The following is a 20259-nucleotide window of genomic DNA, read 5'->3' on the forward strand; positions in this document are numbered from 1 at the left end:
CACCTTCATAAATTAGAGAATTATAAATTATAACTCATAAAAGAATTATAAATTCATTTTTAAGGCCAGAAATTAGAATATTTGCTAATCCTTTCTCAGTGTTCACTTCCCTTCATAACTTTGCAGATAACAGAGTTCTTGTGCCTTATTGCAAGCCTAGCAATTTCTATGTTTGATTAAAATACTGCAACACAAGTGCCAGCCCAGTAATGATTCTCTATCTGTAATAATTGACTATAGCATCACTTCTCTTCAAGCACTGTGATCATCATTAAACAGAAACACTGTTGTCGCAGAAACATGGGTTATGTCATCTGGAGCACATTATAGGCTTGATCTTCTATGGTGAGCACCAACATCCATGAAGTATGTCGTAGTTGGACTAAGAGTCAACACCATCCAGAAGAAAGCTAGCTGCTTTGTAGGATGGCCTCAACAAGTACTTCATCTGCCTCCAGTTTTTATAGTAAACTGGTACCTCACTTAATGCTCAAGGAGCCTTCTCAGAAATGAGAGCGTTCTTGGGACCAGTACTAAAAAGTTGCCATTAATGTATAGAGCTGTGTTACTGATAGCATTTTGTTCCTGACATGAGCCAGGAACCTTGTTGGGTTACAAAAGCTTACACTTTTGTAGTAATGAAACAGTTAAGGTGATTTCATGTTCACATGAAGGCCATGTAACAGATGTAAGGCAATGTGTGGTTTTGCTTGTGAAGCTATGGTAAGGTGCTTCATTGATGAGGGGGGAGTGGTAGGTTGAAGACCATTATTCTTTCCAGTGTGGTGAGTGTGGCCTTTGCTGAAGTTTAGCTTGTTTACATGTTCACAGGCTATAGGGAAATCTCTGGGCTGGGGAGTGCAGGTCATTTAAGCAGGAGGGGGAGACAAAAAACTTCATTGCATCTAACAGCAAATGAAAGAGACTTTAGCTTTGAAAGGTGTGTTACTATGGCCTACACATGCAGCTGCTCTGCTCACTGCAGCTTTCATAGGCAGCTTCTGCACATTGCTTTGATAGTTCATTCACACCGAGCCCTACACTGCTTGTTGCAGGAGTGCCAGTGAGGAAATAACTGCCATCATGTTCCCAGAACAACAATGAGAGCCCTGACTGAAATCTGATTTGAATTGCAGAGAGATTTGTATCTGAATATTTGGATATTAGGGCCATGAGCCCTATTGAGTGTCCTGTGGGCTAGCAGAATGGCTGCATCATCTCCCAAATATGTTGCAGTTGCTCACTGGTCTTGCAATTTCAACTATTCCAACTGTGAGCAACATCAAATTTGTACAATAATATTGTATCTAGAAGACACATGCCATGAAAGTATTGACTTTTCTTCCTGAACAAAGCTGTCAGATTCCTTCAACACACGACTCTTTATGGTCAGTGCTTAAAGATCCAGTGGTTGAAGAAAGCAGCTTATCATTATCTGTTGAAGGGCAACAAATGCCGAGTATGCCAGCAATGCCCATGTTCCAGGTATTATTTATTTTTAAAGGCTCATCAAAACCCATCAAGCACTTGCCATATAAAGAATATTTGGCTCTGGGCCTATATTCTCTGGAGTTCTGAAGAATGAGGTCTGACCTCATTGAAACTATTGAATGGTGACAAGTCTTGATAGAGTGGATGTGGAGATGATGTTTCCGATGGTGGGAGGGTCTTAAGACCAGTGGGGACAGTCTCAGAATAGAGGATGTCCTTTTAGAACAGAGATGAGGTATTTCTTTAGGCACAGTGATGAATTTTTGGAATTTTTTTTGCCACAGGCAGCTGTTTAAGGCAAAGATTGATAGATTCTTGATCGGTTGAGGCATGAAGGGATACATGGAGAAGACAGAAGATTGGCGCTGAGAGGAATAATGGATAAGCCATAGTGAAATGGTGGAGCAGATTCGATGGGCCAGATGGTCTGATTCTGCTCCTGTATTTTGTGGTCTTATGGTTCATAACTGAAACAGCTCCAGAGGGATGGGGTATTGTTAAAAATACTTGTTTTACCTGGGGTGTTACTTCCCAGCCTCTGTCTGATCCCTCCCTGCACTGCTAGGTATTAACAATCTTTCCTTTTCCCACTCAAGATATGGGGTCTCAATGTGAATCTTTGACTTTCACCTTTTGCCTCTACAGATGCTACTTGAGCTGCAAAGATTTTCTCATGTTCTGTTTGTTCCAGATTCCAGAATTTGAGGTGTATTGTCACATATTCTGACAATAGCTTACATCATAAATACAACTGTCTTTGTGTTATCTGTTTCAAACAAAAATAATTATTTGTCCTTAACAGATTCCTATTCTGTCACCAAATGAAATTAACTGGGATGTTGTGATACAAAAGTTCCCTTCTTGATTTTGATCCTAAGCTAAACTAAACTAACTAAACAGCATGGGTGAGGTGTTGTGGGACCACTGCACTGCCAAGGGTACAGTCCTTGGAAAGGTAACCACAGACTCATTCGTTACAGGAGTGTGTGAGGGATTTTAGTATTGAGCTAAGAATTCAGCCAATTATTTGATTAATGTAACACACACAAAATGCTTGAGGAACTCAGCAGGTCAGGCAGCAACTATGGAAAAGAGTACAGTCGATGTTTTGGGCTGAGCCTCTTCAGCAGGACTCTGCTGTGGATTTGCCACATGTGGATGTGGAGGCTAATGTCTGATTAATACTTGTGCATTGCATCTACGCTGTACCCTATGCCGTAGGGTGACGTGCAGCTCCCCAAAAAAGTAACTTGCGTGTTGCGGCGACACAGACCACAACAACTGTGATTGGTCTGCTTGGTAGCATCGCATTTCCGGTTGCTTCTTCTCCGCCATGTCTGTACACCGATACGAATCGGATGAACCAAATCGTCAAATCTACCTGCCAACATGCGAAAATGTTTGAAATGCATTTCCTCGTCCATGTCTCTCACAAAGAAACTCAACAGAGTGGCATAGAAACTCCACTGCCAACTAGTGTTTTGGTGCACACCAATGCATGCTCGCTATGGCGTAGAGCTGGCGCAGAAGTGAAAATCAGGGCTATGGCGTAGCCCGTACGCACAGGTATAAATCAGCCTTATGTCTTTGAGTATATTAAAGTCAAAGGTTGATAGATTCTTGATTGGTCGGGGCATGTAGGGACATGAGGAGAAGGCAGGAGTTTGGGGCTAAGAGGGAAAATGGATCAGCCATGATAAAATGGCAGAGCAGAAAGTATAGAGATTGTGGGAGTATTCTTTTGAAGAAGATTTGGAATGTCATTTAAAACTTTGACAAACTTCTATAGATGTGCAGTGGAGAGTATATTGACTGGTTGCATCATAGCCTGGTATGGAAATACCAATGCCCTTAAACAGAAAGGCCTACCAAAAAGTAGTTGATTTAGCTCAGTCCATCACAGGTAAAGCCCTCCTTACCATTGGGAAAATCTTTAAGAAGTGCTGTCACAGGAAAGCAGCATCCATCATCAATGATCTCCATCATCTAGGCTTTTTGCTGCTGCCATCAGGCAGGAGGTGCAGGAATCTCAGTTACACACCCCAGACCTCTTAACCATCAGGCTCTTGAACCAAAGGAGCTAACCCTTAATCAACTTCACCTCATCATTAAATTTTCCCACAACCTGTGGACTCACTTTCAAGGACTCTTTATCTCATGTCTTCAACATTTATTGCTTATTTGTTTATTGGTTTATTTATTTCTTTTCGCATTTTCAAAATTTGTGCAAAGTGGTTGAATGTACAAGTTGGTGCAGTTTTCCATTGCTTCTATTATGGATTTATTGTGTATGCCCACAAGAAAATGAATCACATAGTTGTATATGGTGACATATATGTACTTTGATTAAAAAAAATTACTTTGAACTCTGAACTTGAACTTTGTTTACTATGCCCGGCAGGCCACACTACAGGTTCATCTGTTAATAGAGAACTTCACTTACCCCGATACTGTTCCATTTCCAGAACCTATGGACTTACTTTGAAGGACTCTACAACTCATGTTATCAATACTTTTAATTTATTTATTCATTATTATTACTATTTTGTGTTTTTGAATTCGCACAATTTGTCTCTTGCCCATTGTTAGTTACTTCATCTTTGTTCTTTGCAGTTTTTCATCGAGTCTACTCTGTTTCTTTGTATTTACTGTGAATTCCCACAAGAAGGTGAATCTCAGGGTAGTGTCTGGTGACATAGTATATCCAAAGACACTGTGGCAGGATATTGCATGTTGACAGAGAGAGCTATTAATTCCCAGGTCTCAGAGTTTGTTGATGAGGTTGCTTGGAATTGTATGTTGAAAGCAGAGCTGTTTAACAAATAGTGTAAGATAGGCTATAGTTAGTGAACTTAACACTCTTCTTTGGTAGGTGCCTTTGGTGTTTGGATGTTCCAGTGATGTAAGGCTGGTTAGATGGTTTTCCCTACAGACCTGTTTTGGTGGTACATGGGTTGTAGTCGGTTAAGGTTGTCTGGAAGGCTGGATTTAATGCATGCTGTGACCAGACTTTCAAAGCACTGAATGATGGTAGATATCAGAGCCACTGGGCTGTAGTCATTAAGGCACTTTGCTTTGTTTTTCATAGGCATTGGGATGATAATGGACTTCTTAAAGCAGGTGGGAACTTCAGATTGAAGGAGGGAGAGGTTAAAAGTGTCTGCAAATACCCCCATCTTCTTAACTCCACAGGTTCACTCTCCAGAAGACTTGTGTCTGCAGTGGTGACTGTAGGTTCAGGTGCATTGGAGACTGGCGGGTGGGTGGTGATACACCAATACCCTTCTGTTCAAAATGAGCAGGGCATGTGTTAACTCAATGGGGAAGGATTGGCAATTCAGTGGCAATTCTGCCCCACTTTGTCTTGAGGTTCTTTATCATGTAAAAGGCTGCTACAACTAACAGCTAGTTTTGGAATTTTGGTGGTATTGTCTATTGTCTCTTGCTTTACAGAGTCATATCCCAATTTTTTTTTTTGCGAAGGTCAGGGTCGCTTTATAAGTGTTGGATAGGACTGGAGGCTTCATTTCAGCACTTACATGTGCCCTCTGCCCATCTCCCACTACTGTGTCCAAAGCATAAAAGTGGCACTGCATGGCACAGTTAAGTCTGAATGCTTTGATTAATTTCCAGCTGTGACAGTGATTGTTGTGTCACTGTGCATATGACCAATCATGACTTGGCCATCCTGAGGCCAGTAGATGCTATCAGTGAGACCAGAGGTTCCTGAAATATGAGCCATCAGCCAGCTGGAGCCCCGCTCCCAGGTTCTGGCCAAACACAAAGACCTTTCTTTGAAGTGATGTGGCCTCTGGAGGTACTTAGCTCCAAGTAGATAATGCCTGTGCCTTTCCTCAGCTTTTGCATCCAAGAGAGAGATCCTGAAGGAGGCAGTAGTTGGCATCGAGGTGAGGGTCTGTGTTGTAAATGCTGCCTAACTAACCTGAAAACCTGAGTGAGTGAGTGTGTGTGTGTGTGTGTGTATGTGTGTGTGCAGGGTTGGGGTGGGCTGGGGAGGTGGAGTTAGAGTTAGGTGTATGAGGTGGTAAACCTTTGGAGTTCAGTTTTGGTTTTGCTGTGTAGGCAGTGAATCCAAGGCAAAGTGTGAGTGAAATGAAGGCTATCTCTCACTATCGTGCTTGCTCACCGTGTGGGTGTGGTCCAAAAGAGCGTTGGTCAGTTGGATCTCAATTTTACACCCAAGTAGACCATGAATAAAAATAATGATCCAAATAAAGCTCCTGGTAACAGCAATAAGGGAGCACAATGGGAAACTTGATGGAGGTTTGACTCATGGGGGCAGAGTGACAGGACCCTTTTCTGTGCTGTATGGTTCTTTGACCTCACAGCTTAGAGTCCCTTTCAGAAACCGTCAATGTGAATCATTATAGCAGCATTGGGAAATATGGGAAAGGGTTAGAATCGGAGAGGAAAGGGTGTGCACTGAAGGAGCGACAGATGAAGAATGATCAGGTGCTGAGTTTCCCCACAACCTATGGTTGGATCCAGTATGGGGTCACAGTCTCCTTTTGGTAACACTGAAGGCCAGGTATCAACCAATTGGCTGTCAGTTTTGAGACTGGATGTGACTGAATAAACAGTGATGATGTGCACATTTCTCCCTCTACAGAAATGCCAGCACCGGCCAGAGTCGTCAAAGCAGGAAACCCAAGACCAAAGAAAGGAACCAAGGTAAATCTATTGAGCTGTCACAAGTACTAATTTGATTTTTCTTTTGGTAAAGTATGCTCTCTACTAAATCATCTGTCCTCCCTCTTGTTCATTTTTTGACTGCAAGGATGTAGGGTACATCAATTTAGAGTAGCACAGCATGGAAACAGGCCTTTTGGTCTAACTGGTCTATACTGACAGATTCCCATCTAAGCCAGTTCCATTTGCCTGTGTATGATCCCTTTAAATCCTTTCTATCTATGTGCAGTGTCTTTGAAAAAGTATTCACTCCCCAACTCTTTGTTCACGTAAATCAATATTACAACCAGGGATTTAGTTCAATTTAAATGAAATTTTTTATTTGTGAATCACATGCTCCTCTTTTCACAGTAGAGCCCCAAAACAAGCAAAATAGTAAAGCATGAAAAACTAAAAATTCAAAAACTGAAATGTCACTACTTGTAAAGTATTCACCCCCCCCCCCCCCGTTCAGTTGTTACTTGAACCACCTCTTGCAGCTATTACAGCCAGTAGTCTTTTTGAATAAGAATCTATTAGTTTTGCACATGATGGAGCAAGATTTGCCCATTCCTCCTTACAAGATTGCTCAAGCTGTGCCAGGTTAGTTGGGGAGCAGTGGTGGACAGCAGTGGTCTTACCAGAGATGTTCGATTGGATTAATATCAATATTCTGATTGGGCCGCTTAAGGACATCAATTTTCTTCATTTGAAGATACTCCATGGTTGCTCTGGTAGTGTGCTTTGGGTTGTTAATCTACTGAAAAGCAAAGTTCCTCCTCAGTTTAAGTTCTCTGGCAGTGGCTTGCAGGTTTTTTTCTAGGATCTCTCTGTAATTAGCAGCGTTCATCTTCCCATCACCCCTGACCAGATTTTTAGTCTCTATTGCTGAAAAGCACACCCATAGCAGGATGCTATCTCCACCATATTTTGCAGTAGGAATGGTGTAACCTGGCTGATGCACAGCAATAGATATAAGCCACATGTACCTCTTAGTTTTGAGGCCAAAAAGTTCACTTTAGTCTCATCCACCCACAAGACCTTAGAAAACCTACAGCACAATACAGCCCCTTATGCTCACAATGCTGCACCGAGCACATACTTACTTTAGAAATTACCTAGGGTTACCCATAACCCTCTATTTTTCAAAGCTCCATGCACCTATCCAGGAGCCTATTAAAAGACCCTATCGTATCTGCCTCTTCCACTGTTGCCGACTGCCCATTCCAAGCACCCGCCACTCTCTGTGTAAAAAAAAATTTAATTCTGACATCTCCTGTATACCAACTTCCAAGCACCTTCAAACTGTGCCCTCTTGCGTTAAGCCATTTCAGCCCTAGGAACAAAGCCTCTGACTATCCACATGATCAATGCCCCTCATCATCTTATATACCTCTGTCAGGTCACCTCACGTCCTCCGTCGCTCCAAGGAGAAAAGGCCAAGTTCTTTCAAACTTTTCTCATAAGGCATGCTCCCCAATCCAGGCAACATCCTTGTAAATCTCCCCAGCACCATTACTATGGTTTCCATATTCTTCCTGTGGTGAGATGACCAGAACTGAGCGCAGTACTCCAAGTGGGGTCTGACCAGGGTCCTATATAGCTGCAACATTACCTCTCAGCTCTAAAACTTAAACCCACGATTGATGAAGGTCAATGCGCCATATGTCGCCTTAACCACAGAGTCAAACCTGCACAGCAGCTTTGAGTGTCCTGTGGTCTTGGACCCCAAGATCCCTCTGAACCTCCACACTGCCAAGAATCTTACCATTAATACTATATTCAGACATCATATTTGACCTACCAAAATGAACCACCCCACAATTTTCTGGGTTGAACTCCAGCTGCCACTTCTCAGCCCAGTTTTGAATCCTATCAATGTCCCGCTGTAACCTCTGACAGCCCTCCACACTATCCACAACACCCCCAACCTTTGTGCCATCAGCAAATTTACTAACCCATCCCTCCACTTCCTCATCCAGGTCATTTATAAAAATCATGAAGAGTAAGGGTCCCAGAACAGATCCCTGAGGCACTCCACTGGTGACCGACCTCCATGCAGAATATGACCTGTCTACAACCACTCTTTGCCATCTGTGAGCAAGCCATTTCTGGATCCACAAAGCAATGTCCCCTTGGATCCCATGCCTCCTTATTTTCTCAATAAGCCTTGCATGGGATACCTTATCAAATGCCTTGCTAAAATCCATATACACTCCATCTCTGGCTCTACCTTCATCAATGCGTTTAGTCACATCCTCAAAAAATTCAATCAGACTCGTAAGGCATGAACTGCCCTTGACAAAGCCATGCTGACTATTCGTAATCATTTTATGCCTCTCCAAATGTTCATAAATCCTGCCTCTCAGGATCTTTTCCATCAACTTACCAATCACTGAATTAAGACTCACTGGTCTATAATTTCCTGGACTATCTCTATTCCTTTACTTGAATAAAGGAACAACCCTCCAATATTCTGGAACCTCTCTCGTCCCCATTGATGATGCAAAGATCATTGCCAGAGGCTCAGCACACTCCCTCGCCTCCCACAGTACATCTGGTCCTGGAGACTTATCCAATTTGAAGCTTTCTAAAAGCTCCAGCACACCCTCTTTCTTAATGTCTGTGCTCAAGCTTTTCAATTGGCTGTAAATCACATCTTTATAGTATCTTCTAAGTGACACTTTGCAGGCAAGGATATGCTTTTTTTTTCAGCCAGGGCTTCTTCCTTGCCTCTCTTCCATAAGTGTATTTTTTCTGGAATGCCTTAAGAGATTGTCGTGCCATGAACATCATCTCCAGTTGCAGACACTGACTTCTGCAGTTCACTCAGAGTGACTTTGGCGTTACAGTAGCCTCACTTTAAGTTTTTCCTTCTCTGGCAACTAAATTTAGAGGCCCGACCTAGGCAATGAGGCTGTGGTTTCATATTTTTCCCACTTTTTCATGATGGTCTGCACTGAGCTCTGATGTATGTATGTTCATTGCCTTTGAGGTGGTTTTGTACTTGTCTCCAGATTTGTGTTTGTCTGTTACCATTTTCCTGACTTGCCTGGAATGCTCTTTTGTCTTTATTTTGGTTGGTCTGTTCAAAATCTACCGTACTGTTGGACCTTACAGAGAGGGAGTATTTATTCTTATGAAATAATTGAAAACAGATGATCCTCCCATTTTCTGCATCAATATATTGGGTGAGTTGATAAGGCAATACTGTATATTGCACCTGAGGGAAGTTAGTGTAGTAATTACAAGTGGGATGAATATTTTCTCAGCCTCACAATTTTGATTTTTAATTTTTAGTAACTGTTGACAAGCTTTGGAATTTTTCTCCTGATGCACAATGTTTTGTAGATCAACTCAAAAATCCTACTTCAATATATTTTAATTTTAGAAAGGAGGACAGTAAAATGTGAAAATATCTGTGGGGTCTGAATACTTTTTCAAGGCTTTGTACCCTATCGGTCTGAGTACCTTTTAAATATTGTAATTTACTTTCCTCAGGAACTTACTCTGGCAGCTCATTCCATATACTGACCACTGTATGAAATACTTACCTAGAAAATCTCCCCTTCAACCTGTGCCCTCCATTTTTTGAATTCCCAAACCTGGTCACATTCACCCTATTGATTTTATGTATCTCTATAAGATCACCCTTTGTTAACTTAAAGATAGTCCTAAACTTTCACCATAGCTCACCCACTCTCTTCTTGGCAATATCACAGTAATGTCTTTTACACTCTTTCCATTTTAATGAAATCTTTTCTATAGTAAGGTGACCATAACTGAACATGCTATTTATTCCAAATGCAGCCTTACCAGTATCTTGTACAACTGTAATACAACATCCCAACTTCTGTATTTAGTGCTTTGACTGATAAAGGGTGGGGTACCACCAGCCATCTTCAATACGCTGTCTACCTGTACAACACTACTTTCACTGAATCATTTACTTGTAGTCCTAGGTCCCGCTATACTCCAGTACTCCCAGGGCTTACTGTTCACTGTGACAGACCTCCCTTCATTTGTCTTCCCAAAATGTAAGCATTCAAACTTACACAAATTAAACTCCATTTCCTCAGCCCCCTTACCCAGCTGTTCAAGATTCCTCTGTAAATCCTGACAACCATCTTTACTGTCAGTGACACTACCTAGTGTCATCTGTAAATTTACTAACCCTGCCTTGTACATTCTCTTCCATGTAATTGAAAGAACTGAAAAATAGCAATGGACTTAACAGTGGGCATTGGGGAATGCAACTAGTCATAGGCATTTAGAACCATAGCAAAGGCCTTACTGAAGTCCATATAGACCATGTCTGCTGCCCCATCTTCATCTACTTTCTTGAGACGTGATCTCCCACACACAAAGCTATCTCAGATCAACACATTTCCAAATGCATGTATATCTAACCTCTCAGAATTTCCTTTAGTAACTTTTCTATTACAGATGTTAGGCTGACTAGTCTATAGTTTCCAGGTTTTACTTTGCAGCCCTCCTTAAAGGCACAACATTCAGCCCCTTCAGTCTTCTGGATCTTCACCTGTCACTGTTAATGATGCATACAGTATATCTAAACCAGGGCTCCTGCAATCTATTCTCTAACTTCCCACAGTGTTCTTGGATATTCCTGAAAGCCCTGGTGACATATCTACCTTAATACAGTTTTATAAAACCATAGAACATTACAGCACAGAAACAGGCCTTTTGGCCCTTCTTGGCTGTGCCGAACCATTTTTCTGCCTAGTCCCACTGACCTACACCTGGACCATATCCCTCCATACTCCTCTCATTCATGTACCTGTCCAAGTTTTTCTTAATTGTTAAAAGTGAGCCCGCAGTTAACACTTCATCTGGCAGCTCATTCCACACTCCTAACACTCTTTGTGTGAAGAAGCCCCCCCCCCCCCCCCATGTTCCCTTTAAACTTTCCCCCTTTACCCTTAACCCATGTCCTCTGGTTTTTTTTCTTCCCTAGCCTCGGTGGAAAAAGCCTGCTTGCATTCACTCTATCTATACCCATCATAATTTTATATACCTCTATCAAATCTCCCCTCATTCTTTTATGCTGCAGAGAAAAAAAGTCCTAACCTATTCAACCTTTCTCTGTAACTCAGTTTCTCAAGTCCCGGCAACATCCTTGTAAACCTTCTCTGCACTCTTTTAACCTTATTAATATCCTTCCTGTAATTCGGTGACCAAAACCGCACACAATACTCCAAATTGGGCCTCACCAATGCCTTATACAACCGCACCATAACATTCCAACTCTTATACTCAATTCCAACATAACATTCCAACTCTTATACTTTGATTTATAAAGGCCAATGTAACAAAAGCTCTCTTTACTACCCTATCTACCTGTGATGCCACTTTTAGGGAATTTTGTATCTGTATTCCCAGATCCTTCTGTTCTACTACATTCCTCAGTGCCCTACCATTTACCTTGTATGTTCTACCTTGGTTTGTCCTTCCAAAGTGTAATACCTCACACTTGTCGGTATTAAACTCCACCTGCCATTTTTCAGCTCATTTTTCCAGCTGGTCCAAATCCCTCTGCAAGCTTTGAAAACCTTCCTCACTGTCCACTACACCTCCAATCTTTGTATCATCAGCAAATTTGCTGATCCAATTTACCACATTATCCAGATCATTGATACAGATGACAAATAACAATGGACCTAGCACTGATCCCTGTGGCACACCACTAGTCACAGGCCTCCACTCAGAGAAGCAATCCTCCACTACCACTCTCTGACTTCTCCCATTGAGCCAATGTCTAATCCAATTTACCACCTTGCTACGTATACCTAGTGACTGAATCTTCCTAGCTAACTTCCCATGAGGGACCTTGTCAGAGGATTTTCTAAAGTCCATGTAGACAACATCCACTGCCTTCCCTTCATCCACTTTCCTTGTAACCTCCTCGAAAACCTCTAATAGATTTGTTAAGCATGACCTACCATGCACAAAGCCGTGTTGACTCTCCCTAATAAGTCCCTGTCTATCCAAATACTTGTAGATCCTATCTCTTAGTACTCCTTCCAATAATTTACCTTCTACTGGCATCAAACTTACCGGCCTATAACTTCATGGATTACTTTTAGAGCCTTTTTTAAACAACGGAACAACATGAGCTAGAGAACCAAGGTTTCTTATTCTTATTCATTTTGCTTTTAACCCTGACAGGAACATGCAAACTCTGCACTCTCAGAATTTCTCCTTTGAAGGCCTCCCACTTACCAATCACATCCTTGCCAGAGAACAACCTGTTCCAATCCATGCTTTTTAGATCCTTTCTCATTTCTTTAAATTTGGCCTTTTTCCAATTTAGAACCTCAACCTGAGGACATCTATCTCTATCCATGGTCAAGTTGAAACTAATGGTGTTATGATCACTGGAACCAAAGTGTTCCCCGACACACACTTCTGTCATCTGTCCTAACTCGTTTCCTAATAGGAGATCTAATATTGCATCCTCTCTAGTCGGTACATCTATATATTGATTTAGGAAACTTTCCTGAACACATTTTACAAACTCTGACTTGTCTAGACATTTAACAGTATGGGAGTCCCAATCAATATGAGCAAAATTAAAATCCCCTACTATCGTGACTGTATGTTTCCTGCAGTTGTCTGCTATCTCTCTGCAGATTTGCTCCTCCAATTCTCGCTGACTATTGGGTGGTCTATAATACAACCCCATTAATGTGGTCATACCTTTCCTGTTTCTCAGCTCCACTCATATAGCCTCGGTAGACAAGCCCTCTAATCTGTCCTGCCTGAGCACTGCTGTAACATTTTCCCAGACTAGCAATGCCACCCCCCTCTCCCCCCCCCCCCCCCCACCCTTCATCCCTCTGCCTCTATCACGTCTGAAACATCGGAACCCTGGAACATTAAGCTGCCAGTCCTGCCCCTCCTGTAGCCAAGTTTCACTAATGGCTACAATGTCAGAATTCCACGTGTCAATCCACACCCTCAGCTCGTCAGCCTTCCCCACAATACTCCTCGCATTGAAATAGACACACCTCAGAAGATTACTACCACCACACACAACCCTTCTATTCGTGACTTTGCATGAACCTTTAACATCTTTTATTTTCACCCCCGCTCCACTATCAGCCAATATTCAATGAGATATTGAAGAGTAAGAGGTGATCTTATTAAGTACTTAATAATTTTATGTTCTTTAGCTTTGCATTCTGTCAAAAAATCTTACATCATGGAAAATCCGCCTCTACCTTCCTTCACCCCATGTCTTTTTTCTGATATTTCACTCACAATTATTTTAGCCAGCCTAGCCAGATGGCTAGTCTCTGCTGGGCAACTTGCCTTTGTAGAGTAATGTTAATGATCTGCATGTTAAAAGCATTGTTTAAAAGCACATTTCTGTTGAGCAAGAAGAATCTGCCTGTTTATGGACTCCTGAGTTCTCTGTGGAGTTTAGACTTAAGACACATTCATGCAGCATGAATGGTGGATGTTTCTAGTAAATTTGTGTGGACATTTGCTGATAAAGACTAAATTATTACCCCATCCAACCAGTCGTCTTCTTTCCTTGGCAATCAGTCTGGCAAATTAAAGTAGATTGTTTAGAAAACTGAAAGGCGGCAACTTAAGCTCTTAAATTCCTTTATGCACAGAAGGAGCTTGGCTGAAGAATTGGCTGTGCGATGTACAGTGCAGAGCCGTCTGGTGCCATATTGTTGTCGCTGACCACATCTGAGTGTCAAGGCAAGGAATTTATGCATTTTAACCAGAATGTAAATGTAGGTGTTTGGGAAGGTTGTCCAAAAGAACTTATTAGTGCACTCCTAGTTTTCCCTCTGCTGCTGATGCCAGTGTTTGCAATTATCTAGGTCACTGGTGTAATGAACTCAGGCTATAGTCTCATAGCTCTCCTTCTGGAAAGCTAAGTATATCCAGTGCTGCTTTAACAAACCATTCTGATTATTTACTGAGTATGTCATATACTATCTTCTGCTTTGCCAACCTATCATCACTGAATTCCTTTGGAGCTAAAATTAGCCCCGTAGTTTTAAGTTGGCAAATGCATTGGACAGGTATCCTATTGCAGATTTACTGTCTGCATGTTACAGGGAGTATGGCCTGCCATGTGGGTTGCGTAGGGTGGTGTGCTTGGCTCACTTAGGGTGGGCAGCTGAAGTGAGATACTTGTCTTAGGGTGGGCTGTTGAGGTGGGATGTTTAGCCCATTATTAGGTCTAGTTTGTTATTCACCTTTGCACTTGTGTTTGATTTGTCGAGGTGGAACTCTGGAAACAGTGTGTTTTAGTTTCCAGAGCGCTTCATCTCATGACCCACTCATTGGTAGATTTGCAGACTTATGGAAACCATTATGAATTCCTGACATTTTCACCAAGATAGGAGTCGAGCAGATATTGCTGAGTTTTACGCCATACTCTGTGCAAGTTATCATTGTAGCTAACTTTATAAGGGCAACTTTGTCATCTCACCGTTTACTTTTGAGTTTGCGAGGGTCTTGGAGCAGGACCAGGTGAAGGGAGGGGTTGGGTTTAAAGGCTAGTGGCAAAGGAGCTTAAGTGGAAAGACGTGAGAACCCTACTGAGGTTGGGGTGCTTTAGGATAAGGTGCTGTGATGGGTAGTGTGTTGGAGAATGGGGAACAGTCTACTACAGGAGAGATGGTACAGAATTCATCCTTTGATAGGGTGGAGGTTGACAGGGCAGAAAGGGTGATTTTTTGCTGGGGGTGCTTCTTCCTTGGGGAAGACGATATGGTCAAGCACTGCCTCTTGATGTTGACTACACATTCACTTATTCTCCTACATCCCACTGAAAAAACTCCCAAGCTGCTCAATCTCTCTCCATAACTGACATCTCAAATCCTAGCAATAGCCTTGTAAATTTACCCTGCATTATTTCCAGCTTAATGGCAAATGTTCTACGTCAGCATGACTAAATGGTCCAAGTGTGGCCTCGCCAGTGTCTAGTATAACTGCAACATAACATCTATACTGACTGAAGAAGGCCACTCTGTCAGTCCATGGCACCACTCACAGGGAATCATGTCGGTACTCCTAGGTCCTTCTGTGCTGCAACACTCTGCAGGGCTTGACTGTTCACTGTGAAAATCTTGTCTTCCCAAATGCAACACCTCACACTATCCAAGTAAAACACCATTTGCCATTCCCATGTCCAATTACTCAACTAATCGAGATCCGTCTGTAAATCTTAACAACCATTTTTACTGACAGTGACATCACTTATTTTCATCTGAAAACTTTCTAGCCTTGCCTTGTAATTCTCTTCCACATCATTAGATGATAAATAGCATTAGAACCAGGGACATATCACTTGTCACAGGCCTCCGGTCCAAGAAACAATCATTACTGAAAGGTCTTGCTGAAGTCCATACAGGTCACATCTACTGCCCTGTCATAGATTCATTGAGCACTATAACATAGAAGGCGGCCATTCAGGCTATCCATGTGCCTGTCCACACTTCTCTGAAATGTTACAATTGAACTCCCATTTACTTGCTCTGCTGGTAGTTCGTGAAGAAGATTCCCATCAAATAATTCCTCTTAAATATTTCACCTTTCACTCTAAACCTATAACTTCTAGTCCTAGTCTCACTGAACCTAAGGGGAAATAGTCTACATATATTCAGCCTATCTACACCCCTCATAAGTTTGTTTACCTCTATAACAGCTTCATTCTCCTATGGTCCATGGAATAAAGTCCTAACCTATTGAAACTTTCCATATCATTCGGGTCCTCAAATCCTGGCAGCATTTTTGTAAATTTTCTCTGCACCCTTTCAAGCTTAATGTCTTTCCAGAACTGCACTTACAATTCTAAATTTGATCTTCCCAACACCTTATATAACTTCTACATAACATTCCAACTCTTGTACTTAATGCCCTGGTATATGAAGGCTAATATTCTAAAAAGCTTTCTTCAGTACCCTGTCTACTTGAGATGTCAGTTTGAAGGAATTTACTGATCTGTATTCCCAGGTCTCTACACTCTTCAGAACTCTGCCATTGACTCTGTAAGTCTTACCCTAGTTTATCCTCCCAAAATGCAACGCTTCACATTTAGCTGCACTAAATTCTGTCTTCCATTTTTCAGCCCACTTATCCGGTGGGTCCAGGTCCGCAGCAAGCTTTTGTGGCCTTCCTCGCTGTCTGCTGCACTGCCAATTTTAGTGTCATCTACAAATTATTCACCCCGTATACCACATCCAAATCAGACTCAGGTTCAATATCACTGGCATATGTCATGAAATTTGTTAACTTAGCGATGGCGGTATGTTGCAGTACACGATAATATAGGAAAAAAGTTAGTTAGTTGCAGTAAGTATATAAGTATATTAAATAGTTATGTTAAAAATAGTGCAAAAACAGAAATAATATAAAATGTAAGGTAGTGTTTATGGGTTCAATGTCCATTTAGGAATCGGATGGCAGAGGGAAAGAAGCTGTTCCTGAATCACTGAGTGTGTGCCTTCAGGCTTCTGTACATCCTGATGGTAACAATGAGAAGAGGGCATGTCCTGGGTGATGGGGTTCCTTAATAATGGATGGTGCCTTTCTGTAGATATCTTGGATACTACAGAGGCTAGTAACCAAGATGGACCACCAGCCAACCAGAAAAGAATCCCTTTATTCCCACTCTTTGCCTCCTGCCAGAAAGCCATGCTTTATCCATGCTAGAATCTTTCCTGGAATACCATGTGCTCCTAACTTGTTAAGATGCCTCATTTGTGGCACCTTTTCAAAGGCCTGTCCTTTATCTATCCGGCTTGTTATTTCTTCAAAGAATTTCAATAAATTTGTCAGGCAGGATTTTTCCTTGAGGAAATTATTCTGACTACGGCCTATTTTATCATGCGCTTCCACGTACTCTGAAACTACATTCTTAACAATTGACTCCAAAATCTTCCCAACCACTGAGGTCATACTAACTGATCTATAATTTCCTTCCTTCTGCCTCTCTTCCTTGAATAGTAGAGTGCCATTTGCAATTTTCCAATCTTCCTGAACCATTCCAGAATTTACTGATAAGGTCATTAAAAAGCAGTAATGACCAGTCCTATCTTCCATAATTATCTTGAAACTAATGGAATTAAGATCACTAGATCCAAAGAGTTCCCCTACTCACTGCTTGTCATCTAAGAGGATATCCTGTATCATGCTTTCTTCCTTTGGGACCTCCAATTGATTAAGGAAACTCCTGAGTACACTTAACAAATCCAATCCAATCCCTTTGCCTTCATCAGTCTTCATGGTTACTTCTTCAAATAACTCAGTCCAGTTTGTGAGACATGATCTCACACACAAAGCCACGCTGACTATCCCTAGTCAACTCAAGTCTTTTCAAATGTTTTGTGGATCTTACCATTTACTGTGTATACTGTGCTTTTACATTTGACTTTCCGAAGTGTAGCACATCACATTTGTCCAGATTAACTTCCTGTCTGATACTTCTCTGCTCATATTTCCAATTGGTACTTCGAACCTTCTTCATTAACCACAATTTCACCAATTTTTGCATTGTCTGAAAATTTACTAATCAGCCCATCTACATTTTTATCCAAATCATTTACAGCGTGTATAATCTCAATAGCAGAGGTCCCAGCACTGATCCTTGCAGAGCACCACTGGACATCAGCTTCCATTCAGAATAACTCCTCGCCACCTGGTACATGAAAGATAATTACTGGGAGACTGATCATGTCAGTGCTGCGATGTGGGAAATGCAGAGGTCCACCTGGCAGAGTTCGATCCAAGATTAGTTGGAAAAACTAACGATTGATCTGTTGCTAGTGGATTACAATAGCCTGGGCAGAAGAGAACTTCCCTTGTCCATCTTTCTGCCTGGGAGTCTAAGTGGGAGCTGCTCCATATCTGGGGTGAGCATGGTCAGATGGGAAATTACGGCGAGAGTGGGAACAACTTGTGCCCAGGGGTGCTGGTACTAATTTAGGCTCTGCCTGGTCTGGTGTTGGAATACAGCTTCTGTGATCTATAAAACACGTAGAAGTTTCAGTGTGAAGTATTGGCTGAAAATCCTTTCTGAGATTCAAACTGCTTGGTTAACATAATCAGGGAATCTTGAGCTTTATGCCACAATAAATGCAGCGAAGTCTCAGTGTCTTCAGTTTGGGTGACTGGGCTGTGACCTAAATGCGATTATTATTTTTTTGATTGAGAAGGTGTTGTTATGAAGTTGCATTATTCTGTTACTGCAGTAGAGTTATGGGTCAGATTTCTTCTTTGTAGAAATGAACCTTGTCTTATTTTTTTCCAAATGCTGATGTACATTTTTCCCTGTTGCAGGTCAGTGATTTTGGTGACACCACAAACTGGCCGACTCCTGGTGAAATCGTCAATAACAAGGTATTGCTGTCAAGTTCATTATATTCACTGGTGAATAGTTAAAGTGGGATATCGAGATGGAGCTGAAATCCTTTGGAGTGTTCATAAAGTTGTTATGATGAGAAATGGCCACTCGGCTGATTGAATTTATTGCATGTCCCTTTCCACCGCTCTTTCCCCATGGCAGTGCATTTTTTTCTTCACTTCTCTGTCCAGTTCCTTTCGTAAGACCTAATTGATTATTTTGTGTGTTACAGTCCATAATTTTTCAATAGTAGTCGAGAGTTTTTGTTTTGATGATTAGTGTAAATTGTAAAAAGAGTAAATTGGTGACGGAGACAGAAGAAAAGGGGGAGGAGCACGAGGGAGAGGATGGGTGGGCAAGGAGTTGAGGTGAGAGAGGGAAAAGAGGATGGGAAATGATGAAGGAGAGGGGGGTGGGGGCCATTATGGGAAGTTCGAGAAATGTTCATGGTATCAGGTTGCAGGCCACCCAGACAGAATAAAAGGTGTTGTTCCTCCAACCCAAGTGTGGCCTCATCACGGCAGTGGAGGAGGCCATGGATAGACGTATGGGAATGGGAAGTGGAATTAAAATCGGTGGCCCGTTTTTTCTGGCAGACTGAGTGTAGGTGTTCAGCGAAGCGGTCTCCCAATCTACGTCAGGTCTCACTGATGTACAGGAGGCCACACCAGGAGCACTGGACACAGTATATGACCCTAACAGACTCACAAGTTAAGTGTTGCCTCACCTGGGAGGACTGTTTGGGGCTCTTAATGATAGTGAGGGAGGAGGTATAGAGGCAGGTGTAGCTCTTGTTCCACTTGCAAGGATAAGTGCCAGGAGGGAGATCAGTGGGGAGGGATGAATGGACAAGGGAATGGCGTAGGGAGTGATCCCACAGAAACCAGAAAGTGGGGAGGAGGGAAAGATGTGATGGGTGGTGGGATTCCATTCGAGATGGTGGAAGTTTGGGACAGTTACATGCTGGACACAGAGGCTGGTGGGGTGGTAGGTGAGGACAAGAGGAAGCCTATCTCTGGCAGGGTGGCGGAAGGATGGGGTAAGAGCAGACATGCGTGAAATGGAAGAGATGTGGTTGAGGGCAGTGTTGATGGTGGAGGAAGGGAAGCCCCTTCCTTAGAAAACTATCTTCCATTTCTCCTTCATTCTAGAATGTAAAGCCTCATCCTGAGAGCAGATGTGGTGGAGACGGAGGAAATGAGAGAAGGGGATGGCCTTTTCACAAGTGACGGTGGGAGGAGGTATAGTCCAGCTAGCTATGAGAGTCTGTGGGTTTATAATAGACCTCTCCAGAGATACAGACAGTGAGATGGAGATGGGGGAGGGAAGTGTCAGAAATGAACCAGGTAAATTTGAGGGCAGGGTAGAAGTTGGAGTCAAAGTGGATGGAGTCAATGAGTTCAGCATGGGTGCAGGAAGCAGCACCAATGCAGTCGTTAATGAAGTGTGGGAAAAGTGCGGGATGTTCACGAGTGTAGACTTGGAACATAGACTGTCCATGTCGCTGACAAACAGGCAGGTATAGCTGGGACCCATGCGGGTGCTCATGGTTACACCTTTTGTTTGAAGGATCCAAAGGAGAAATTATTTGGAGGACAAGTTCCACAAGGCGAAGGAGACTGGTGCTGAAGGGGAACTGGTTAGGGCTGATGTCCAAAAAAAATGGAGATCTTTGAGGTCTTCCTGGT

General features: G+C 42.3%; 1 protein-coding gene across 2 annotated transcripts in view; it reads left to right on the forward strand.

Moving 5' to 3' along the window:
* The window catches only part of larp1 (La ribonucleoprotein 1, translational regulator), a 233455-nt gene that overhangs the window by 81949 nt on the left and 131247 nt on the right, over positions 1-20259 (forward strand). For both annotated transcript variants that reach the window (XM_073067040.1, XM_073067041.1), the window contains exons 2-3: positions 6122-6183; positions 18508-18567. In XM_073067040.1, the coding sequence (XP_072923141.1) occupies positions 6122-6183; positions 18508-18567 (122 nt within the window). The remainder of the gene's footprint in view (positions 1-6121; positions 6184-18507; positions 18568-20259) is intronic.

Source organism: Hemitrygon akajei, chromosome 15, assembly GCF_048418815.1.
Source record: "Hemitrygon akajei chromosome 15, sHemAka1.3, whole genome shotgun sequence".
NCBI lineage: Eukaryota > Metazoa > Chordata > Chondrichthyes > Myliobatiformes > Dasyatidae > Hemitrygon > Hemitrygon akajei.